At 42.7% G+C, this 25,947-nt stretch overlaps 1 protein-coding gene across 1 annotated transcript in view; it reads left to right on the top strand.

The window, feature by feature from the left end:
• The window catches only part of LOC111267418 (kin of IRRE-like protein 2), a 57,814-nt gene extending 32,414 nt beyond the window's left edge, over positions 1–25,400 (top strand). The window contains exons 10-16 of the mRNA XM_086971321.1: positions 132–316; positions 528–718; positions 3,701–3,836; positions 8,892–9,014; positions 17,292–17,575; positions 18,495–18,731; positions 21,253–25,400. Coding sequence (XP_086827447.1) covers positions 132–316; positions 528–718; positions 3,701–3,836; positions 8,892–9,014; positions 17,292–17,575; positions 18,495–18,731; positions 21,253–21,318 — 1,222 coding nt within the window. The 3' untranslated portion in view covers positions 21,319–25,400. The remainder of the gene's footprint in view (positions 1–131; positions 317–527; positions 719–3,700; positions 3,837–8,891; positions 9,015–17,291; positions 17,576–18,494; positions 18,732–21,252) is intronic.
• Positions 25,401–25,947: the final 547 nt, after the last annotated feature.

Below are 25,947 nucleotides of genomic sequence, written 5' to 3'. Positions count from 1 at the left end.
AAAGATAAAAATACAGGAACTTGGGCTTGAATAGTTCATCCAGCGTTGTTTCTTCAGTTCTTTCAATGCTAATCGAACATTACGTCAGAAATGTAAATAACAGTAACTTAGCCGCGCTTCGTCATCCTCAGGATCAGCTGGCTCCAGCGGTTCGGACGGGACCCGAAGGTATGGAATATGCGAGGTCGCGAGTCCACCCTCGTGGTGAGCAATGCTAGTTACGCGTATCAGGGAGTTTATATCTGTGAAGCGGCCAACGAGATAAAAGGAAAGCTTTATCGCGTACAGTCGCAGGAAGCACGGGTGGACATTAAGGGTAGGAATGAACGACCTTTGTTTCACTATATTTTCGTAGTCGTTAGTTGAAAACCATAATTCTTTTGTGAACCTGGATTATTTTCCACCAATAACTATCCCAGTAGCAAGCGCTATCATCTATTGTAACAGCAGCTCGTTAGAAATATTACATTTTTATACAGGACGGCCTAAATTCGAGATTTCACTCTGAGACAACGTTCCTTTAACAGGTCCCCCACAGGTAATGACAGAACATTCCCGTACGCGCGATCGTGTGGTGGCGGGAAGCGACGACGATGCCTTGTTAGCTGTGTTCTTTTGCGCAGATCCTAGGCCACGTGACGTCACATGGAGTTGGGGTAGTCAGTCACTGTTAGCCGGAAAAACTCTCTTCAGATATGTTGCAGACCCCCTCATCGCTGTAAGTACTCAACTACGACACACTTTTGTCTGTCCCCCACTAAAATGACGAAATGATACGAAGCTAATGGGCTACTTTCGGAAAGACCTTTGTCTTAGTGTTACGTTGTTATCGATATCAAATATAGATATTGACACAATGCCAATCTAGCTATCTCTCGGAGAGGCAAGCCTTTAAATCTTATGACAGTAGTAGTTCTGGTTTCTGTTATTTACTATATACAAAGCGGCAAACTAGGCCGAGTATGGCAGACTTTCCGTCTTTTCTACGTCTGTATGCCTGTCTTCTTTCGTCATTCTGACGATATGTCAGCACTGAGTGAGATGTAGGTTTTTCCCGCTATTTATATAGCACAAGTTTATGCGGAATATAAGAATACAGCTGTATGGTAAATCATACTCGTTCCCTTCGTACTGGCTCTAGTATAACGGTCCATCTCTAGTTTCTGTTGCTGTGGTTACGACGACAACCGTGTCGCGGCTATGGCTTCCACGGGTCTGACGTGCCTTACGTCTACAAGTGGCTTCGGCACGTGAGCAGTGGCTGTGGCGTGCTCAAGCAGATAGTGCATCCTTCGGTTTTGCCCCGGCGTCGCACTCCATCACTACCATCAGCAGAACTACTGCTGCTGAGGGCAGTCATTCTCGTTGGCGGTGCAATCGATCGGTCTGCCAAAGGCAGCAAATGCACTATCAGCAGTCGAAGAAAAGAAGGAATGCGGGCTAATATGCCACCTCCCTTGGGGCATCCATTTGGCAGCTAGGATAACGCGGTGTCAGTTATCTCTCTAAAACAACGACGAAGACGACTACGTTTACATCAACGACTTCCATATTGGAAGCAACAGTCGTCACAAAAACGGTGATTAGATTAGTTACTGTAGTAAAAACCCAGCACGTGAAAGTAACAGCACAGTCGTATAACGCATCGGTTTTGCTTATTCCACTCGGGATCGTCGTAAAGCATCCCGTGTCGCTTTTCCCGGCGCGTTTGCGTTCTCCTTATACATTTTCGACCTGTCCACCAATTGTTCAAAGTTCAGTACTATACAGTCTATACAGCCGATATCTTGTCGATATATGTTTCCATGTCCTGTTATTAGGACAAGAATAAGTAATGGCGCTCTGCTGAAGTTCTGTTTCATTACCTCTTCCGGCCTTTGGCACGTTTTTGAACTGGGATGAGCAGCTTTAAACGAAACACTGGAACACGGTGTAAAGCATCTACGTCGGTTTTCATACACAGGAACAGTCTACATATAAGCTATAAGATCATGAATAATAGCGACTGAGGTCAACCTGGCCACATATCGTCAATACCCAGAGGAATAGCACACAACGAGCTGTGCCAGCTGACCATGCTGTGCGTTTCAGTTCGAACCCCCCCCCCCCCAGAAGCGAACGAGCCAATCGAATAAGTTGATCTAGGCGGAGAAAACAGACTCGGGGTCAACGGTACAAACCCAAAAATAGTGCGTAGAAGAATGGCAGGGGCAGAGGAGCAACTCCGAGGCAAGAGAAGAAAAGCCTTTGTATGCTAGGTGGTTTCCTTTTGTTGCTATTGGTTACAATGGGCAAGCCCCCGACTCCAGTGTATAAAGGTCGCGTAATCGTCTTAGTGTGGTAATGTGATCAAGCTAAATCTTCCGATGACGGCTTAGCACCGCTGTTCGGCTTTACCGACCTTGCCGTCGTGTCCAATTTGCCGTGCTCACAGCAGCAGTCGCCTCAACGACAGCAGTAGAAATAAACGAAGATGCAGGAAAGAAAAGGGGCGATCGCAGATGAAAACAAAAAGCTTCTTCCAGTACGACTCCAGCCAGTTGAAAGTGACCGAGAGTAATTATCGGGTCGAAACCATGATGATATCGAATGACGTCGTCCTATTGGTATATAAGTTGTACCAAACAAGTAGATATAACAATACATTAAAATAGGATCTTTCAGTTTCCTCTTAAGTTGGAACAACATTCTCAAAATTATCTTTGAAAAGCCCTATATTATCCATTTTGGATTCCCGGTCGTAATCAGCATTTTCATCTTTCCGTCTAACAGTCTCCACAGACTGTTGGACGGAAAGAATAACGGACGGAAGAAGTGCATATTTGAAAACTGCTTTACTTCACACATAATGTTTCATTCTGTATTTCATAAGACGCTTCTCTATTGTTGTTAGGTAGGTGGAGTCATTTTTATCTCTGCTCTTCTAGGAAGGCCGGGGACTCGATGGAACTAGCAGGATTGAGGGAACGTTGACGATTTTAGATTCAAAAATTACTGCTGTACGGTTTCCTCTGAGATACATTTCTGCGCAATGTTTCCTCTATCACTTCCAATCAATGCGTACAACTAGGTAGATAGGAATGGGTATAGAGAACAACATGGGCCTAACTTAAAAACGATAAAAAGCTTAGCTAATCCTCCATAGGTTGTTTTGCCTTTTGAGAATTATATGAGCACTCAATATATCACAGTAAATAGCTATTGGAAGGAGCGTACCAAGTGTTATTGTTAAATGGCTAAAACTCTGTTTTGGGCGTGTTTGCCTGGCAGAGGTGTTGAAGTCCGGGATTCATGATTCCTTTTGTGCCGACGGCTTTTCTTGTCAAAACAACCTGAACATTTTGATGTTAGGTCAATGTCAGATAATTTAGACTAGCTCAAGCTTTTGTATTAACAGGGTAAATGAAACAGTATTAGGTGCTAAACCTGTTTTTTGTCACAGTCGTAATCCGTCTAGGTGGCAACGTTGGGTTGACGGTAAAACGATTGTACCATATACGCAGGCTGAATCAATTTCTTTCATATTAGTGGATTTGTGAACCGCTAACAGACGCAACCGCTAGGGCAAGAAAGTGAGCATTTGGTAATGAAAATCGACTCTGTCTGGGGTTAGCTAACAAATATGTCTGTCCATGCTTCATATTGCTTCGTACGTGGACAACCTGGCGGTCGTACGAACGCGCATGTTTGTATTTGTTAGGATGAGGAACGTGAGGATTGTTATGAGGCTCGTCTGACCGTACGTGGTGTACAGAAGGGCGATTCGCGACGTTTCAGTTTAAATGTCACAAACGACCGCGGCACCACCGAGCACATCGTCGAACTGGACGTCAGAGGTAAGCGAAGCTTTTGGCAAGCCACCAGATTCATATGCTATTACTATGTAGTTTTTCTAACGAAACGGTAACTTGTTACGTTGCACGTAAGTATTCTCTGGAATTCGTTAACCGAGCGAGTTAATGATCTCTACTGCTGTATATCCCAGACAACTTGAGCTGAGTAGACCACGGCTGGAGTAGTATAGTAAATTAAAATGATCACATTTTGAATAATTCATTCGATTATTAAGCTAATTAACAATATACTTTGTGGCATGATCGATTTTGTTGCGTTACTGAAGCTAATTCTCATAGATATAAGTATATAGTAGATAGCTAATGTCGGACATGTAATTCATCCATCCATTTAATTATACATACGTTTGCTGGAGCTGAACAGAAAGATGGGTCTTAATACGCAATTTAGCTCTGCTGTCTTTAGCATCCAAAAATTCATAAAATTGAACTTGTGTCAGCTTAACATTGGTTGGTAACGGTATTTGCTAACTACACAAGTTCTCTGACGAAATGCTCGATTGCTACTGTGAATGATTCGAAACGGTATCTGTCATAGATCGACGCTTCACTGCTTGATAGCATCGCGTATCGGTTTTTATTGTCGAATCGTCGTCCTCCCTATAGTACCCTTTAAGAAAAGTTCGTGGTATCTCTCGAAAGCGTAGCGGTAGAATGGCAGTTTTCATGTACGTAAAGTCCAATCGTCATCGTTGGACGTGGCGTTTGTACAGGTCAGCCGGTTTGTCGAAGGGAGCTAGCAATGACAAAAAGAATTTGTTTCCTGAACAAGCTGCTTCAGTGGAACTCTTAGGTTGACGATGTTGCCGTCATTACGGCAAGTCATTTCCCCTGATCTCAGTGAAGCAACTGAAGCTTTAAAGAGCATCGGCCTTATCCGGCACCCGTCATTAACGTCATTAGTTTAATGCACCACACATCTCGCACCTGATGAAGGCTTCCTGTCGCGTGCTGCTTCGTAGCGCCGAGGAGTGCTTTCTCGCCTGTCGTTTCATCGACTACAATGGGCCTCGCATTGTCACAGTAATGATTAAACGAGGGTCTGCTCACACGCGTACGAAGCCCATTATAAAATGCACAAAAGAGAACCACCAGATGAGCGAACCCAAAAAAGTTTGTCGCTTCTTAGGGTACTTTCCACTTATCAGCAATATGTGCACCGCTACTAGTGATTTATGTCAAAAGATGAGAACGCTTACGATTCCTTGATTCGCCCGCCAGCTGCGACTGGGTCCAGCAGACTAGTTTTGTTTCTTACACTTATACCAGGAACAAGGTGTAATTTTCGAGTCAGGACAAACCCGGCCCTGATCGGCAGGAACTATGGCTAGAGACACCGTTGGAACACGATGCGTGACATACAGACACGCTGGTAATTGAGAAAACTTACTAACTAGTTAAGACCCGTAGATACTATTTATATACACTTACTTAGTACGGCGGAGTGTAGACGAGCGCAATTTATCTCAGTGAAGTAGTGTATATGTTAGCTATTTGTTCACTGCTGCCCTGGCTAGGACTTCTTTGCCAAAATAGCTGAGAGAACTGGTTTATTTTGCCTGATGAAATGAAATAGTTGCAAAGGCAAACTGCCACACACGAAAGACTTCGTACAGTCTTAGCAGAGTTTTCTTAACGCATAGGATAGTGGCTGCAGCTATTTTCAGGATTACTAAGGACGTTTGTGCCACATTGCCGATTCCTGCATCGTCGTTTCCATGTCGTGTCCTATGCATAGTTCGTCGTTCTGTACGAGCGATGCCGCGTTTAGACGTTTTGCTTGGATCTCGGCCGTCGATCTTTCGTGGCAGGCGGATACTGAGAGCGGGCGCGGCTTCAACGAGGTGGGCCACCACGCCCTCTGCCGTTTCTCTGTCTGGCGTTGTTTCCGTGCTCGTTCGTGGCGTTTCCGCAAGCCACGCGTTAACTTCAGTTCAGTTTTCTGAATTTATAAGTAAAATTTCGAATTAATTGTCACCGAGCAAGTGAAGTGACTTGGCGGAAATGAGTAGTACTTCTAACCAAATCGTCTGCTATTTAAAAAACCAAATTACGCTCAACTTACCTTCCCTTTCCAAGGGCGCCAGTTTCCAACTCGCCCCGAGGGCGCTAGCTCAGTTTATGCCATATAGCCAATGCTGAAAGGAAGCGGGCGTCTCTCTCAAAAAAGGAATACCTATCTCCTATTTGTCATCGTAAATTAAATGGTAACCCTTCTGTTGTGCTCCGTAGAGTTGCAAGGCAAATCAGGATTGAGTACTAGATGGGTAGGAACTATTCGAATAGCTGCGCTTTGCTTGACATTATAATGGTCATTCTCGGATCTCATTATTTATGTGCGACGTATGCACAATAGATATGGTTATTCTAACTTAATGGAATGTAACGACATCGTGGTATAGCTCTCGCGTTTGCTTTCTGTTGAGTCTTACATCGTTCTCCGGTTTGAGTAATTCCTATGCTATGCAAATAGGGTGTGAACCAGCAGATACTTTGATGTCCTTAAAATCCTAAAAGGGTATCAATCGTGTCTCAGTACATATATATATATATATATATATATAGCTATGCTTAGCTACATCATATTGAAAGTAAGGATACCTTTTAAGCCAGAAGATTTGGAACAAGGACTTCCCTTTCTATGCATATCGGCTGCGATTCTCATTCTCAGAGTTGATAGTAGATATCTTGCACAGTTATATATGCTTCCTGATCTAATAGGCGTTCTAATAATCGTAGAGTCGGTACGCATATAACTATAAAATGTTTAGTTTTTTTTTTTCGACAACTTCGCTACGATACTGTAAAGGAGTTGTAAGCTACATTTACTCATCATAAGAATAGTACTGCTACTAAAATTTTACACACATATGTAGAGTATAAACAACCTCCATCACGGGCAGCGATAGAGAGAAGGGGTAGTCACAGACGATGATAATGACGATACGTGTAGATATGGCCGGCCCATTGCGGTCTGGCATGGCACGTCCATATAATCAGGTCGAGGCATACTTTGACCGGTTTTTATTGAGCGTATTGGGGAAAAGGCAATCGTTGATTGGCCGACCATCGGGTCGGAACTCGAAACTTTGTCCCAGAACCAACATATCGTGTAAATTTCTACAATTGATAGCACTAGTAGTCGAGCAACTCTTAGAATTCCCGTTGCCTGCTTGACAGTGCAGTAGCGAATGATCTCCACACCGTTACCTCTGCCGCAATACTTGAAACGATTTCGCCGTATTGCTCTCCGCATTACCATTCCTATAACGCCTGACCTCAATCTACAAACGTACCGCAAAGAGGCAAAATTTGAAAAGCACTCCTACTGCAAGGTGCCTATGAGCATTCTTTTTTCTGATCTAAAGTACGCCTCCTTTTTCAATCTCATCATTTGAATTTAGGGCAAGGATAGAAATAAGGCCTTTTGTAGAACATCCAACTGCAACTTCTGACAACAGTCTGCTTAAAAAACCGCCCATGAATTAGTTCTGTTTCGATTTGATGGTTTTACGGTAGCCGGTTTTACAAACTATAAGTAACTATTCCTATTTCAAGTGTTGGCCCTGTGATATTTTGTGAACCGTGCTATTCGATATATGCGATTCCGGTGTTAACAAGTAAAACGGCAGAGGCCGGAAAGGAAAAGGATGTCGTACGGAGCTCCTTCTGATTAAGTTTCTGCCACGGCAAAACCGAACTGGGAAGGTAAAATCTAGTCGAGGAAAACGTGAACAGGCACGAGGATGAACAAGCAGCAAATGGAAGTCCGGCTCGAGCTGGAGCATCGGGACGTCTGAAAGCGGGTCCAGAAAAGAAGTCCTGGAGCAAGGTCGAGTTCGAGAAATAACCCTTGGGTCGGGTCGAGAAAGGGGTTAAACGCGACAAATTCATCTTTCTTCCACCTATGTCTTCGCTGCCATCGAGCAAAGAAGTAAATCAATTTGCACGAAAAACTCAGGTTGCAAGCCTTGGAAAGGGCCGAGAGCAAGAACGAGATAGCAGAAAGGCCACTCAGGTTCTTTACCTCGTGTTCGGAGCTCTGCACCCATGTCCAAAGCTTTCACGGGCTTTCGTTTTTCTTAGCTGTATGTAGACGCTCGATGTCGATTTGCCCGAGTCACTCCTTCGGGGTCGTCGATTATCTCACTTTCTTTCCAGAGTCAATATCTTGAACAAAGGGGTAATTGCTAAGGAGCGAACGTAACAGTCGCGTGACAACCGAAACATTGTTAAAGTGGTCGAAACTCATAACTTCGTAACACAGGATTTTCAATATCCAACTGTAAAAGGGAAACCGTCGCAACGATAACGGATAGTAAGGTGCAAGATAAGAAACGGCGCAGTCTGGGTGTTTTATATACACCCTTTTGAGTGTGTTACCATGGTGACCACAAAGATGCAGCTATCACTGGTGCAGATTTTAGTCGTTCTATCATATTCTTACTGTACCGTTTCATAGGTATCCTATGATAAAATTATAATAACCCTAGCAATATCCGTATGAAGTAATAGCAAACAGATTAGGTACCGCATGTAAAAGCAGATTATAGACACGCCTTGACAGATATGCATACGTGTACCTATTTGGTTTTCGTAATGTTTTTAGCAGAGTTGTTGAGAGTTTATCAGGATTGACACTTCTCTAGTGCTACTTTTGTAGTGATAGGATTAACAGGTCCAGTAGGCTGTCCGTGGTCTATGGCCCAAGAACAGCCTAGAAAAGCCTTCAACGGTCTCAATGATCACATTAGGACGTTATCATTCAAACAGAGTCGACAAATGCACGTGCCATATTTCATCAACGCGTACTAAGACGTATTCAGCGGCATGGTAAATAATCAGAGTCATTGTGGCGGTAGCATTTACATCAAAAACTCAATAAGTAGCGATTTGGGGTTGCAGGTCTGCATGTGGACACACGGCATAAGTGTAACCTTTTTGTGAATAAAGAAAAAAAGCTTTTATTATCGATGTATATTTAAGCAACTATGACCACTTTCAATTTAAGCATGACCGTGTCTTTTTTTTTTACAGAGCCAGTATCAATGAGCCTCGTGATGGCTGTCACCGCGGGCGGAGTGGCTTTCCTGCTCCTCTTCCTAACCATATTGGTCTACCTCATTCGCTCGGAAAAGATGTGCTTCAGCCGAAAGTATAGTAAGTAAATGTGGCGTAATAAGTGTATTATCGCAGGACAAGAATACGGTAGGGCGCTAGCACGTCTTTACTCCTGTTCCCTGGATCGGTTTCATACCTACAGATTTCATCAGCAAAATTTGCTACGCCAATATACAATGATATGACATTGCATCTTTTTGTTGGTTTTCTGGTAAATAATCATTAGTATGTTTCAATGGAACAGAGTGAGGATTGTTTTCTGTAAATAATTCGTCGTGCTGCTCCGCTAGCCTGGATTTGTGTTCGGTGCGTAAGAAGTAAGCATGACCTAAAGGTCACGAATGCCCGTAACATTAGGTAGGCTTCGCGACACCACAGAGAGACACACAATTAAGAAATATAATAAATACCATTAGAATGAATCGATATCACTGCGAATATTTACTCTGACCGTTGCGTTAATTGACCCTGCTAAGGTCCTATTAGCGGTTTTCGATCGTTAACAACGGTTTCCTTAGTTTAGTAGCCGCGCTATTCATCTATTTGCGAAGGTCGCGGTTGGCTAACGTAGGATACTTGATAATTTATATGTTAGTGCTCTGTATTGTGATAGCTGTCGATTGCGCGTGTTTTCGGCGTAAAGCATCTATCATAGCCCGGTAGTAGAATCTTTGATTTGTGTTACTTTGTAGAAGATACGTTTCGAAGTTAGATATCGACTGTAAAGCTTGGAGTCTACTTGCAGCCTATTTGTGAACGCTTGTGTGCACCGCTTTGCGCGTCGTTCATCAAAAGTAGCTCGAGTTGCTCCGGCATTGTGTGCGAAAGAAAAAATATTCCAACTACTTTAAGGCGAACAGCTTTCTCAGAAACAAGCTGGTGCAAAGTTCCTCGAAATGTTTAAATTAGAGGAATCTACGTTTTATTTATTGTTTAGGTGCTGCCATTTATCAAATACCACAAGAGTAATACTAAAGCTTTATTGATTTCGCTGTGATTCATCAATTCAGATATGTTTTTTTTTTTTACTCTTTACTTGTCCTAACTTCTACACAGATGGATTATATTCCATTGCAAATGATTCACGTCCTAGTCGTCCCACTGCACAATGAAGCCGTCTTCGGTTTCTGTCGTAAAGCGCGCCTTTCCAAATCGTTCTTGCAAAGCAAACATTAGGACCCTAACGATTATTTTTTTTTTTACGATATTTACATTTTAAATAGCATTAACGTTGCAAACGTCTGGTCGTCGGAACGTTTTTCCATTACTCTGGAAGCTAGATTTTGAGATAGCATCTGATTTTTGATGGTATAAGAGAAAGCGAATGTAGGAGGATGGACCAAACATTAAAAACGCCGTCTAGTTACTCCTGTATTTGGCTCTACAAGCTCTAGAATAACTAAGAATCTACTTTTTGAGGAGCCGTATAATAATATAAGATAAATTTGACTCTGCTACTTTATTACGAAGGGGACAGATATAAGGTCCTAGACAAAATTCTTCGTTTTTCCGTGGTGACCAACTTTGATTTTCGTCTAGACAGGTAGCATTCGAAAAGATGTATAACTTTGATATTGAACTACCTACTTAACTTTGAGCGTTCGCCATAATAGGAAAAAGTTCAGATTTGGCATATTACAAGGGTTAGCATTTAGGGAACTGTGCATTTAGGACATCTATACGATAAGCCTTTTTGTTACTAAGGATCGAATAAATATATCGGAGCATTTGGGTTTATGTGGCTTTCTTGTCAAACAGGGTCCACTCAGCACTACAATTTTAATTTCCACATTATATTTTATTAGCTTTGTCGAACAGTCCTACATAGTTTACAGCTTACTACAAGTATTGACGACGACATATCTTTAAGCTATCATCGATAACTCCGTTTAACACTGAAGAGTTATGTAATGTACGTCTTAAAAACGCGTGAAGCTTTCAAGAGCCATATAGTATTTTACAATGACGACAATAGCTGTCTATAATCTCAAGTGCGGCCCACATTATGACTAGTCGTTAACTAGGAACTGTCACAATAGGGGTGGACATAACATTGCTTGTACGAATGCAAACCTATGTATGTATGTTGAAAGTCATTGCTTATTTATAAAATGATTGAATAAATATACGTATCTCGTATCTTGCTTAGTATCGCCTATTATGTACCCGTTAAAATTGAGCTGCATGTTTACGTTGATCCTACCCGACTCTGCGTTGAATTTTACTACACTCTAATATGGATTTTACGCGCATTTGCGTCTATTTCAACCTTTGCTAGTCATAAGTTTCTTGAGCTGTCAACAAAACCTGATCCAGGTGTCTCTGATTTATAATCATGTCATTTGTTAACTATATGTTATATGAGAGTTACTGTTGAACGCTAAAGTTATGTCCTCATTCTTTTTCTAAGGCTCCGTCTGCTAGTTAAAGTATAGTAATAGTAGAATTCAATACATGCCCGATCTTATTCAATACGAGGCGTTAGACTAAGAAAGAACTAAATCCATCATATTACTGCAGAAATGACACATATCATATCATATAGATATTTCTTATGGACAAATAGTACGTATCCTGGGTAGACTCTAACTCCCCGTATGGCACAAAAAAGAGAAACTTTCCCATTTGACTTATATTTATTCAGCTAGTTTTTCCACAATGTCTAACTCTGAATTAAACAATCATATAGCTGCAGCTGTTAGCATGATGAAGATTGGTCATATTTGTGGTGACAATTCATTGTCGACACATTTAGTTGTCTGTGTTTTTGATGAGCCCTGAACGCTAGTTAGACTTCTAAACTAAGACGCCAATAATAAATGAAGTGTAGCCCTATCATCTGGCGTACGAGCTTCTGTGAAGTTTCCTCGGTGGCAAAAAAGTTCCAGAATTTTTCTAGTGGGTTCGCTTGTTGGTCATCTATTATTAGATTCAGATGTTCGGTTTAAGCGAATTTGTGTTTGTTGTGTGCGTTAATCATATCACCAATGCCGACGATGGCCAGTCGGCATGCTCTGAGACTTGGTAGGCGTATCAGAGCTTTTTGTACAATTTGATCCGACATCTTTTTCAATACCTTGCAGCACACGTGCTCGATCATTAATAACGACTTCGAGTGCATTTGTTAATTGGCCGCGTCACATTATCGAAATCATTTAATGGGTCTGTTTATCGTCATCTCATAGGGCACAATTTCGAATTCTAAATTAATCCAATGACAGTCTGATACAGCGGTCGGCCTTCCTTAATGGTGACGTCCCAACGATTTGGTCGCTGTCAGTGCGCCTGTACATATCTCAGCCCGGTATCGAATATTGTCGACGACACGTTACTACGATCTGCGAAACTACCGTCTATCCCTAGGGTTAAATAAGCTACGTGGATCGACCGTCGTGCATCGCCCAAACGTCTCTACTTGCTTAGATTAAGTTATCCGATTTAGGTAGATTGGCAAAACTTAACTACATTTTGACCGTCGTATTGGTTCTACCCGTGGCCTCAGTAAAGGTCAAAATTAGGAACAGTCCATGCAGCGAATTAGCGAAGCATGCAATATGGTTTTTTTTTTCTTTGTGCTAAATATTACTGTCCCGGAGATGACGGAGACAGCCACGCGACTCTGTGATGTAATTCCATTTTCTTTATGCATGCAATCATTATCAATGCTTGTTTACTTTACAGTCTCGATCGGATTTGATACTTCTGTTGCCTGTCTCTCTTTTTTAGCAGAAACAAATGTAGCTTTTTTTCGTTTGTCCACGTTCGGCTCACAATACAAGCCCATCCTGGTTTAATCCTCTCATGGTAAGTTTGACCCCAACAAAGATGCTGGCAAGATGTAACGGTCCTTTATCGTTTACGTCTCACAGGTTATAGCGAACTTGTTACCCTGCATTGCTAATATTTAATGTTTTATAACAATATTAATAATAACAACTATGGTTATTATTATTATCATTGCTATTGTTTAAACTAACTGCTATCGTTTCAATGACCCTACCCCTGGTCACTTTGCGGCTACTGCTGTCAAAACCAGTCACATCATTATTTGTCTTTATCACTTCTGCTCAACGTTTTATTTTTATATCCCAACCCTAACTGTATTGTGCCTGATGTGTACGTGTGCCTAGATGCTGAGCCTACCTCCCAGTTTTGCTCTTAAAATCACCAACGTTTCGCTAATTACCATACAATATTGCGACCAAGAAGTACATGTGATCGGTAGCATATCATAGGTGATAGCGAAAGATGACAATAGAACTTGTATAGAAATTTTCACCTAAATACTGAGCGATATTTTAAGTCAATCTTCCGACATGAACCCTTTACGGAATGATGTTAAAAGACATAATTACGCTTGTGTAACTTGACGTACGCTGTGTTTCAAGCCCAGTCAGTGATCGTTTTTAGATGAATCCTCGAACGGGCGTAAACGTAGGGTAACCATTAAAAGCTAGTTTTTCATAGATTTTTTAAAATCATATTCTCCTGTGTATAGCCTTACCCATCGTGGTAGTTCTTCGGTGAACGACTTTTCTCGGCTAAACTTCTTGAGTCGTCCCATTTCCTCTGTGATAATTTCGTTTTCTATTTGTGCTCATTAGTTCGACCCTATCCTAAATCCATACTGCAATGTACTAATTGAATTTTACTGCATCGCTCGTTCATACACACATTATGCCTTTAACAGTCGCACTTATTTCCGCTAATGTAGACGGCAAATTTCACAATTAGCAAAGGCAACGATATTGTCTTTCGCGCAATGCCGCATTATTTTTTATGTCGCCCGCTGGATAATAAGAACTAGTTCTCGGTTTAATAAGCTGCGTCAATAACAATGCAATTTTGTGTTGTTTCCGGTGGTCTCTTTCGCCCACTTGGACTTTTCAGGTGTAAATTCTAAAGGCAAAATGATCCAATCAGCGCTGCCTGCCGGTACGGACTACAAAATGCCTATGCCGAACTGCTTGTGATATCCGACCCTGGACTCGATGCGGTCGGGTCAGCTCTACGAAGATGATGAATGGGTAATCGTGACATTAAAGCGACCCCGAGTTTTCCTCGACGAGACAGATCCACTCGGCCGCGGGGGTCCTGCTACCAGGGTGCAGTTGGCCTGAACCAGATGCGCTTCGCCCATATTGCCTCTCTCTCTCTCCCTCCCTCTCTCTCTTTCCAAGAAAATATTCCTTGCCAACCAGTCGTATTGGTGCCATTCCAACCAAAGTGTGTGCAAGTGTTAAAGGTTCCATTGTTGTTGTTGTTGTTGCTGCTGCTGCTGCTGCTGCTGCTGCTGCTGCCCAGATAGGGAGGGCCTTGAATGGCTCCGAATGTTAGACAGCAATGGCCCTATGGACTATAAACCTGACCCAGGTCATCGTCAAATCATTCCATGAACTAACATTCTAACTGATGTCGATGAAAGCTCATCATTTGCGAAACCTGCCCTGCTTGGCTCTCCAGTCGATTTAACTAGAGATGATCTAGTGGGGTCTTGCACTTATACCAGTCTAACGAATGTGGTTACCCATATGGGCAAGATATTCCTTGCACTATTAAGCAGTAATAGGGAAACACCTTATAGGTGCAAAAACAAGCGGAGCAGAACGTTAAATACATCAAAACCTAACGAGTGTAGTTAAGAAATAGAATAAGATAGCTGGCGGGTATGTGGAATCGAGGGATGGAATGGAAGGCGAGTTGATGATTAAATTGAAGTAAAACCGGATCGTTTAGAGGCTGTCCGTTACATCGCATGTCCGTAAGCGGAGACTATCTATAGACGAATGAATGTAATATAAGATGCACTATACGTACTTATTGTACGTGCGATATTTGGTTCGTTTGTTTGTGTACGTGAGAAAGGGCGTAAGTGGCCGAGCTACACGTGACTACTGGTATCAGCGCCGCGGACGGCGGCTCGTGACGATCAAAGGCTGTCGTGGCGTTGGCGAGCTGTTGTCGCTGACTGAGCAGACTGACGTCCCCTTTGTTATCGCGCTTTTGCGTCACTGTGTAAAGTACCAATAGTGTAGTATAAGAAAAAGGGCGGAGTAGGGTTGCCGGAAGGACCTATGGTGCGATACAAAGACAAGTGGTAGTTCTTCCGAGTGGTGACAACGCGGAGTTGGTGTTGATCGAGCCGACAAGCCATCGGCTATTTGTTTCGTTGTCTCGCGTTGCCACTACTACTGCTGTTGCTGTTGGGGCCATTGGTCGAAGTCATATAATGTGGAGCTTCGATCATGCGCAGAAACTGGGCCCGTCGCGGATGTCAGTGTCAGAAACACAACTCGTTTTGTCGGGAACGGGCGAAAGATGTTACAGTTCCCATAGTTCCTAATGCTGCTATTGCAGCTGTTGCTGGCTTTGCGGGCATCACTATCACAGTTGTTGCTGTTATGATTGCTCTATTTCTGCCATTCTCGTATCGTAGCATCTACGAGTATACGAGACAACGTCCGAAAACGATGATAGTGATGGCGGCGGGGGCGGCATCAGAAGAACGCGCGAACAGAGGCGCGGTAGCTGGTATGTATGATACGTCCGTCTGGGAATGAGAGACGCAAAGGACGAGATAGAGAGAAAGAGAGTACGTGCACAGCGGGAACGACGTGGTCGTGCTTCCCGGGCCTCAAATAAATGTACATACGTGAAAAGTAAGGGATCCGAGGGCTTGGTAAGGAACGGGGTGAAGCGGGGTGCTTGAGCCGGAGCGTTGGTGGTACCGGTTAGGGGGGCTGCTTTCGATAATGCCAATACCATACACGACAACGACGACGACGACGACGACGACGACGAGGAGAAATACAAGAAGACAAAAAAAAAGCCGACAATGAGCACGTTGGTAAAGAAGGCGGACAATGACAAAGGCAAAAGGAAGCAGTGAAAAGGGTCTGCTCCCGTCTCAGCAATGACGACAACATTAACAACAACCACATTACCCAAAAATCTTATATCCCATCTAACAATGGCGCTTTTCTACAATTTGCATTTCGTGAGTGGCCCTTGTGCCGTTGTGAACATAAATTGGGCTATCTCATGCAAGAATCTGCTTAGTAATTATTTATGTATTTTAGAAAAATTTACGAAACTTGAACAGAAAGTTCACCACCTCCTTTTGTGCGTGCGTGTTTTTCTGTGAATATGTGTGACCATAAGTTGCTAATGCTATACACAATACACACGTTAGACTGTACACTGAGCTACGGGTATTGTGTATATACGTACATACAGTATCTCTATACAATGTCGTTAATGATGAACCTCTGTAACACTCACAGTATTATCATAACAAGTACTCTTGTTGATGATTTTTGCATGTATATATATATATATATATATATATATATATATATATATTATAATAAGAAATTATGACATTATATTATTATTTGTATAAAAATATAAACTGTTAATATCGAATTTGCCCTCTGATACTTATATTGGGTTCATATATTGTTGCGTAGGATGGAGCGGTTACGTCAAAGGGAAGAAGACGTCTACGCTTGCTAGATCTGCGAAATGTTTTTGTTAGATGATTACGTTCTTAATAGTAGGTCATTTGACTCATGACACCTGGCTCCATTAATGAGATGACCCAATCAATGATGCAACCCCAACAGAATATGGAACGATATACTAAAGTGTTTCTGCTCCATATATATATATATATATATATGTCTATATATATATATATATATGTCTATATATATATATACACACACACAGATATTCAGGTAGCGGTGAAATTATAAAAAATCGCGCGCGACAATGTGTAATATATTGAGAGATAATGAAAGTCATTTTGTAGATACAAGAATAGATATTGTTATAAGCATTACTATTATTAACTAATACATTATAGTAAAAAAAAAGTATTATCATTATTACGGTAATGAGAATAATAATTACCTTATTGTTAGTACTGATCAATAAAATATTTGCTTTCTATATGCGGTTGTGGTTCTCATTTTGTGTTATCTAGAATACCTTATGCTACATCAACCGTGTGTTTCTCATATACTCAGGGATTGAAAACGAGTGGAACGTATATGCTATTTAAACGACGTTTGTAGACGCTTCTAAATTTATGTGTGGGTCATCTATGTGTTCGTAAACGATACGGTTCAATAACTCAGATGGCCATCTATAGAAATGGAAATACTAGAAATAGATTCGGTCAAAATAGGCGTTCTCGATGCAAATATCAGTGTCTATGTCTATGTTCTTCGTTTGAGGCGCGTACATCGTGCAGATTTCGCATGGAAACAGCAATGAGAATTTAACATCACGTGCTTTAATTTCCGTTTGCAGACGCCACAGGAATGTTTAAGAATGACCCCAACAGCGACTCCGGTTCAGCATCGTCGGGTGAGCAGCCCTCCGGGGGTCACAACACCTCCCGGGACAAGCTCACGCCCAAGGAGTCGAAAAATGTTAAGGGCAACCAGTCGGCGGCCATTCCACCGGATGCACTCTACGCCGGCAGGAGCGGTCAGGTCAACGGTCAGGCCAACGGTCAGGCTCAGCAAGCGCCTTCGCTGGCCACGTCAGGAGTAGCAGGAGCCTACGATGGAAACTCTATTAAAGTGCCAGTGGTACGTACGACTTTATAGCTGCAGTAGGTGGCGAGAACTATGACGACAACTCCGCTAGAAAATTTTCTTTCTTGTAACAAAGAAAAACACATCCTTCCCTTGAGTGGTCAGTTTTTATAGCGAACACCAGACCGAAAGCAGCCTTTTCCTACTATTTAGTGTCCTACCAAAATAGCGTGGGTACACGGCCGAAGACCAGGTGGTAGCTGAGTATCGACATCGGCTGGCTGGTATGAACAAACCCCTTGGCCCATATTTTTTTCTATTAAACCGGGGCGTACGATGCACGTCTCTTTTTGGGCTGAAAACTAAAGAGGAAGAATTTCCTTTCCTGAATCGCGTGACAACCGCCCATCGTATTGGATCTCGTATACAAGTTTTTTGACAGGAAGAGCTGAGTGTAGAGGAAGAACTGACGGCGGGACATGTGATTAGAACCGGGTGCACTTTGAGATAGATACTTTTTCGCATTGTCTAGCCACCATCAGCTTCCCGGGGAAGCAGCCTCGATTGCTTTTTTTCTCAATAATTTCATCGTTTAAGGTTGAGGCGAATTTCCAATCGAAAAGATTTTTTCTGCGTTTGCAAGGCACGAAATAGGTCAAGACACATTATGAATTGTCCTCGCTTCTGCTCTTTATCTTTTTATCTTTGCATCGTCCTTAAGCGTCTGCCTTTGATTACTCGTCGGCTATAATGGTAGCCGGCGGCAAACAGACCAATTCGTCCCGACAACCGCTGCTGCAAAGCAAAAGCCTATCCAATGGTGTCAACATGTCTATCTACGCACCTTTAGATGCTAGCTTAGCAAGTTTCGCTGTGATTTACTTGCATATTTTCATCACTGTTCAGTGTTATTCTCTCAATTCTAACTGGGAGAGGATATTGCTTGTTTTTGGGTCGCCCCAATTATTTTCAGCTACCGAAACCTGATGTAACGATAAGTAAACGACCAGCTCTTCCGACTACGCAGCCACCGTCACACGGAGGTGCCCACGGCAGTGCCCACGGTGGCGCCCACAACGGCGGAGCGCAGCATCCAATCGGGGGTGGCGCCGGTGGCCAAGCTATTCAACCACCGCTGCTCTATGCATCGCTAGATTTGCCACAGCCCCCTAATGGGAGACTAAGATCTGATCGCACAGAATATGCCCAGGTAAAATGAACTAGGGCAAATTACGCTAATAAATATTTTCACAAAACTTCAGTTACACGTTATTGTGCGTTAACCACGATTGTCTCCAGTCTGAGAGTAGATAGACAAAGAAATCTGTCGCTGAAAATGAACTTTTCAATAGGTATTAATCGCGCGAGGAAAAACCTTAAAGGGTGGCACAGAAGTTAGCGTTCAAAGGAAAATAATTTATTCTGATTACACTTTAAGAATTAATATCTATTTTTTTAAGAATATGTCTACTCACTAATGGTCGCGTTACACGAATGTCCCATTATGACGTCGCTGTGTTTTTCGCCCCACGTTACTCTTGCGCGTTCTCCTTTTACTTGCTATTCTGTGTCGTTGGGCAACAGCTTCGTTTGCTGTTGTTGGTTCAGGCAGTCTATATTAGAGCAATTCTATTTGTTGCATGGTTTCTTCCTTTACTTGTTGTGAGCTGCGGAAGGCATTACGAAGCCATTCAACTACGCGTACAAATCTCGGCCTTCCGAGTCGCCAACAAATACAAGCTACTGTATATAATATAAGCTGCTTTACGTTTGCCAGGGGGTACTGCTACCGTCACCGTTGCTGTTGTCGTCGTGAATTCGAGTTGTTGTACAGTGATGCCTACCAGCAATAGAAGAAAAAACAGTCGCTGTAGCGGTACAAGGGGTGGTAGTTACCGCTGTACTATAGCGGACAGAACAAGTTGTCTTAGTGAGCGGGCAGCCTTTGAGTGTCGGTAGCGATAGCTGTGTTCTATAAACGCTGGCCGTACTAGCCGCAGTGGGAACAACTGCCTGGTTCGCATTGATGTTACTATAGAACGTAGCCCGGCACATCCAAACTGCAGGACCCCAGATAAGTTAGTGCTGTTGAAACGACGGTACCATCGACAGCAGCGGCGGCGGCAGCGGTGCCGCCTTTATTATGGCCATTTGCTCTGCGCGTTGAACCGCTACAGTGGGTTGCGTTACGTGTGTTGGTCTCGACGTAGCGCCGATGGCAGCATCGGTGGCCGCGGCAGCAGCAGACCCACTACTGGTGGCACTTTCATCTCGCTCGACTATTGGTCGTTGACCAGAGCCGTTGGCTAAACCTGTCGGGTAAAATATAAAGCCCAGATGGGCAGTAGGCATAGTCAGGGGCGCAAAGAGACAGGTTTGGGGTGAGGAGATGGGACTTTGGCTGGGGCTTGGCTTTCTGTTGCTACTAGCTACCTAGTCTTCTTCTTCTTCTTCTTCTTCTTCTTCTTCTTTTTGCTATACCTCCTGTTCTAGCCAAAGAAGCCTTGACAGATCGAGGCCTCATACCGTGCACAGTCGGCTTGGCTGGATTCGGCTAGGGTAGACTGAGGTGCCTTACTTCTTCTACACGTTTTTCCTCAATCTATCCATTTTTCTCTCCAGCCTCTTGCGCGCGTTCGTTCATCCGCCCTGCTGGTCGACGGCCTTCACCTTCTAGGTGATCTGCCCAGTCGTCCCGGTGGGACTACTTCTAGGAGACGAGGCTTGCCTGCCTGTTTGCCCGCTATCTTCGTTCTCTTGCTCTCCCTACTGGTACTGCTAGGAGGTTCGTACGCCCATCGGTAGGTGGTCTACTGGTCGACTGAGGGTAACAGGAAAAGAGCTGAAGCTAGTGTAAATGGGTTAGCAGCTCCGCCAGCTTGGAAAGTGACTAAGCCCCTCTGGGCTGCTGATGACCTCATCAGTTGACTGAACGCCGACCGTCTTACCTTTGGTTCTCAGCGGTTGTCCGGCGGTTGACCTAGCGACCAACCTCCTACGGCCAGCCCCCCTATTGTCACCCTACGCGCGCCCACGGTACTGTACCTTCAGCCAAAGCTAGTACGGTACGGCCGCCTTACCGAGCCCCTACGCTAGTCGTATTGACACCTAATGGCCCCAGAGAACACAAGACTCGAGAGGTCAGTGTAGGCAGGTCAATGGAAGGCGACAGAAAGCGGCTAGTGCGACAAACAGTCGATAGGGACTTCGGAATCAACCATCGTTGTCACGAACCACTGCTTCGCCAGCAGTAACTCTCGGGAAGTGTTAGCAAACAGCCTCTTCTCGACCGCTCTTGTAGCAATGCTTTTCTATCCTATTTATGTTACTCGTACATTTATTATTTCTGCGAAATGCCATCTACAACCTGCAATTATAGACAATGCTTCATATAGAAATGTGTAGCGATAGCTAGTTTATCTTTGGAGTGACCGGAAAAAAAGTTTAAGTTCTTTGTCGTCTTTCAATAAAGGAGATTTCTAGCGAATATGGAAGCACACGTATGTACGTTTTATTTGGTTAATAATGCTGCTTTCATCACGCTTAGCTGTGACCGTACACAAAAAATTAGCTCAACTGAAATTTATATATTCACTGGTGTATACTTGTTGGTGTATGTACTGCAGTTCTTCACTGCTAGGACTAATCCTTTTGTAACTAATTAGCATTATATGTATGGTTCTATCTCTTATCAATTTCATATAATATGCCTTAAAATGTTATCATTTCAGATACAGTTTCAAGGCCAAAGACCACCTCCTCCGAATGTGACTACCGTTAGCGTACAACAGTTCTAATCTGAATTGCCGGCGGACTCCGTGTACCTTTTCTGAGCGCCATTTGCGATATACAGATTGCGTCAGACCGTCATCGCATAGCGTTAAAATAGCCTGCTTGTCGATTCTTCAATTTCCTCGCATTCTGCCAAATCATCCCCTGTGCATCACCACCCACCTTACCCCATTTATATGTCCTTCAAAATGGCCAATGTTTAGAGCTCACGGCCGCCCTTACGAGAGCATCATTACAATGTAGAGCAAACGAAAAGCAGTAAGCAGTTGTGGTAGTTATCTCTAGCTTGGACGGGGGGATGGGGTAAGAGGTGATGTCGGTGGCAGTAACAGGATGGGTTATGAATTACGGACAGGAAAACGACGCCAGCGTGGGAGAATCAAAAAGGCAGATAAACATGTTTAGAACTGGGTAGAACATAAAAGGGTGTGATTCTCAAGGGTATCGTTGAAAAGGTTCGGTCGGGTGCCAGCGGTTCGAGAATGGTAACGTCCAAAAGAGGCTTTCAGTGCGAAAGGAGAAGTATACCGATATTACTGCTGCCTCTGTTGGAAGCATCGCGATAGTTGCGAGCGGTAACCAAAATAGTGAAATACTGCTAAACTAGCTGGAGTACTGCCGCCGTTGTTGTCCATACGTGGTGGTTTCAACGAAAGCATTTGTGCTCTATGATTTTCGAAAACATTATGGGACGATTCGAAATACTCCGTGCGCGGACAAGGAACAGGAGCGGTTGCTGCCGGAAGCCACAAACGGGAACGGCTCGACTAGTCACAAAAATGGTAATAAATAATGTCTTTTGGAAGGGTCTCCAAAATACGAAACTCTACAGAGATCAAACACTGATTTTACTTATAGAACCTTTTTGAATACACAAGTATCCGAAACCATATTACTATATAGGAGGAAATCTGTGCAGGCAAAGTCAGTCGTGCACGAGCACCCAAGAAGCTAGATCAAAGATAACGAATAGATCTTTAATGTCTAGACAATCTAAATACGAAAACCCTAACTCGCTACGATTTTCGGCGTATGCTAGTTTACCGTATAGTAAAAGTGAAATAGGAATTTGTTTGGTATTGCCAACAATCAATTACGAGTATATTGGTATAATATCCATTCTAAATGGTCGGCCCGAATACTATTACGAGACCGAGTTCACGTACCGTCAATAAACTTCTAGTGTCCGAAGCAGTTAATAACTCTCAATGATCTAGTGTCCTACGTCGTGCAGAGAAAGTGGCCTAGGACCCTAGGACCCTAGGAGTGGCCCTAGGACCGGCGTCAGTTCCCAAAGCTTTACAGTCATAACCTCTAGCTTCAATCACTGCGTATCTAACCAGCAGCGGATTCATCTCGGCTCAGCCATCTTGTCGATAGCGTATGCCGCTGTCATAAAACAATATGGACAATTAAGACAACAGATGTTTATTCGAAATGGACTTAGTCATACGTACGGTACGACGGCAAATGATCATCGGTCGCAATGTAGCTGATTTGACAAGAAAAACATTACGGCCATTTCGTATTGAAATCTATGCAAGTGCTTTGCTGTTCAGAGAAGTCTAGCTGGGTAGGAGGACACACAGAGATCATTGATATAATTTTGCGTAAAACACACCATAAAAATGTAATAACGTCGACCGGAGGTGAGCGTCTACAGATGTGTTTATAGGGAAGGTTACTAACATATTCACTGGTTGTGACTTAGGTCGAAATTAGGGAAAACGTTCGGATATATATATATCCGGCCAGTATATCGATTTGAAACAATCATCGTCAGCGTTTTAAGAAACCTTATGGCCCAATGCTACGCCTATAGTTTTCAAATGTCTTTTACGATCTATCGCAGTGACAAAGGTATACTATAGCAACAAATACGATCCCGCATTGTACAGAAAGCTTAATATTGCAGTGTTTTTTTTTTTGCCACGGCAATCCAGCCACAGTTGTATTTTGGCGATTATTATTATTAGCTGAAGTAATAGGCTGACAACAAAATCTTGGAGTAAAAAAATGGTTTATTGATTGTAGTATTATTAAGTAAAATTGTGCATAAGATATAACGGGGAAAAAAGCAAGCTAATCAGTATAATTGTACTGCTCCGTTTATTTATAATTATGCGATTTGTGTTGTTATGGACGACAGCGTAACGGTCGAACAGCCATGCACGCAAACATTTGCCCTCGACTGCAATACCCCACGTATACTGCCGCGTCAATTTAAACTAAAATATATCCAAGAAAGGCTGAACACAATTAGCGTACACATTTTTAACGCGTTTAGATGTACTTCAATGAGGTAAAATTTCGCCAGAGGCGCGAAGCCATCTATCAGATAGACGTCGTTCTCGAGATATTTATCATCATTAAATAATCATCAGAGAGATGTGAATTTAACATTAACTACATTCGCCGTGTAATTTATTTACTTTTAAGATGGCTTGGACGGTCGGAAACCTGCATTATGCCATACGGTAGATTGTAGTTTTTGCTTAAATTTCCAAAATAGGAAACCCAGTTATTATCCGTACTGTTTTACTGCGTTTCTAAACTGGCGGCCGCCGCGGTTTTGTTTCGACTTGATGTTGAAATAGTTCACAGTCTCTCAGTAACCGAGATCTTTCGTTCGTCAAAAGTCCGATTATCGATAAATTTTCCTGATAGGACATCATCGAAGGGCAAGACACCTATTCGGTCCGAACGTGTCCTGCTTGACCAGGCCAGCTAGTGGTATGTAGGTACAAATTTAGGTTTGGCTGATTCGGATTGGTACAGTCAGAAACGGACGGGTCGATTAGAGCCTGCTGTCAGTGTCTAACCTAGACGAAAACTTGTAAAGGTAAAAAAATGTGTTTTATATTGAGCGGATACAAGGGTGTGTTAACAACGAAATAAGTGTTCTCCAACGTTCGGCCTTGACTTATGAGATTTGGAAGGCACCAGAAACGGACGGAATAAAGTGGCCATCTTTGCGGGGTCGGTGGGACGGGTTGGCATTGCTCGCTACGACTAGCTACTGCCATCGGCGGTCTACCTCACCGCACAAAAATTGTTTGCGTTATTAGAAAATCGATGCATTTATTTGTCGTTTGCGGTCACGCCTACCCACGACGCCTTACGTTAATTAGGATCTTCGAGCTGTTATAAAGCATCTATAAAGTAGTTTAGTAGAAGGCAAGTTATCTTCAGGTAAATGAACTAGCGCTAATACCGAGGTTTTGAACGTAGCAGACATGCCAAGCGTATGACAGATGCAGACGGGACTATATTCAGATAAGGGTCAGCCTCGAAAACCTCCGATTTCATTGACAGCATTCGAGGCCAGCGTAGAGAAATGCCAATGCATAATTTTTGTCGCACGGGTCGATATTTATTTAGAAAAAAAAAGATGTGGTCATTGTTAATTATGGGTTACAACGAATTTCAACAACCGCCTTCTTCTAACAGAAGCCTCGTATAAGACTTTTTTTCTTTTCATCTATTAATATCATGCTTTTAGGGAAATGGGCTATGGGTCCTCTGAGTGACAGCTTTCTCTCGCCAAATTGCTATGAAAGCTAGCACTAGACATAGTAAGCTTCATCGGCGATCAATATACTGGTAAAAAATCGACAGACATCTATCTAACCGGGCATGCATGGGGCGTCTTCAATAATTATTCATAACTAATTAATCCTTAAACAATCTTACGGATCTTGTAAAATGGGTCTCAACCGTACGCAAGCGTGGATTAAACATTCACGTATCCATATATTGATCACAATACGACGAAAAGCTAACGACGGCCTTACTCTAGAGTAACGTTAGTGTGAATAGGTATTTGATACCGACTGGAAAACAGTCGGTACCTATTTGTTCATTAAAAAAAAAGGACTAATTCATTGGCCTGAAATATTATTTGTATGTTACGTACAGATGATGAATAGTAATGAAACTTCTATGTTTTAATTGATTCCGATTGACAAATGTACTTAGACGAAGGTTGATTATGAAGCCGTGTAAATACAATTACGACAGACGAAAGTTATACAATGACGAGAAATAAAAATAAAGGAAAAAATAAAGAGTATTTTATTAAAAACAATGTCCACTGATTCGTCATATGGTAAGTACTTAAAACATTAACTGATCAGGAGAAACTTTATGTCGAACTTGAACAAGATTTTCATAAACGTGTTGCAATCAATCCTCAATCAAAATTACTGAATATATCTGTATCATCACAGAAACGTTCGCGCAACTTATGGCACGAAGCTATGTATTGATTCTGTTTAGGGTATCAGCGTCCCACTGCACCGAAGCTAGTTAGCTAAACTTACGAGTTAATCTTATAAGATAATAAACTTGTAAGATAATCGTCTTTCGGGGGATCTGGATTCAGTGTGTTGGAGGTGCCCATTCACGGGGTAAGTTCTCGTTACGGGTAACTGATTGGAGTTCGCTGATTCGAAACAATTCAATTCACATGGTATTTTGGTCAGGCTGTTTGTGTAATATTGTAAACCGATTGCTTATAGCTCTATAAAATAATGATACAAAACGTCTTCCTACCGGTAAAAATACTTATTGACGGCCGCATTAGTAGTCTCCATTAAAAACGATAAAAACGCGTAAGAACATTCGTTACTACG

This window comes from Varroa jacobsoni, unplaced genomic scaffold (genome assembly GCF_002532875.2).
Source record: "Varroa jacobsoni isolate VJ856 unplaced genomic scaffold, vjacob_1.0 scaffold_1182, whole genome shotgun sequence".
Classification (NCBI taxonomy): Eukaryota; Metazoa; Arthropoda; class Arachnida; order Mesostigmata; family Varroidae; genus Varroa; species Varroa jacobsoni.
The sequence above is the reverse complement of the archived record's forward strand: the minus strand, read 5'-3'. Positions and strand labels throughout refer to the sequence as shown.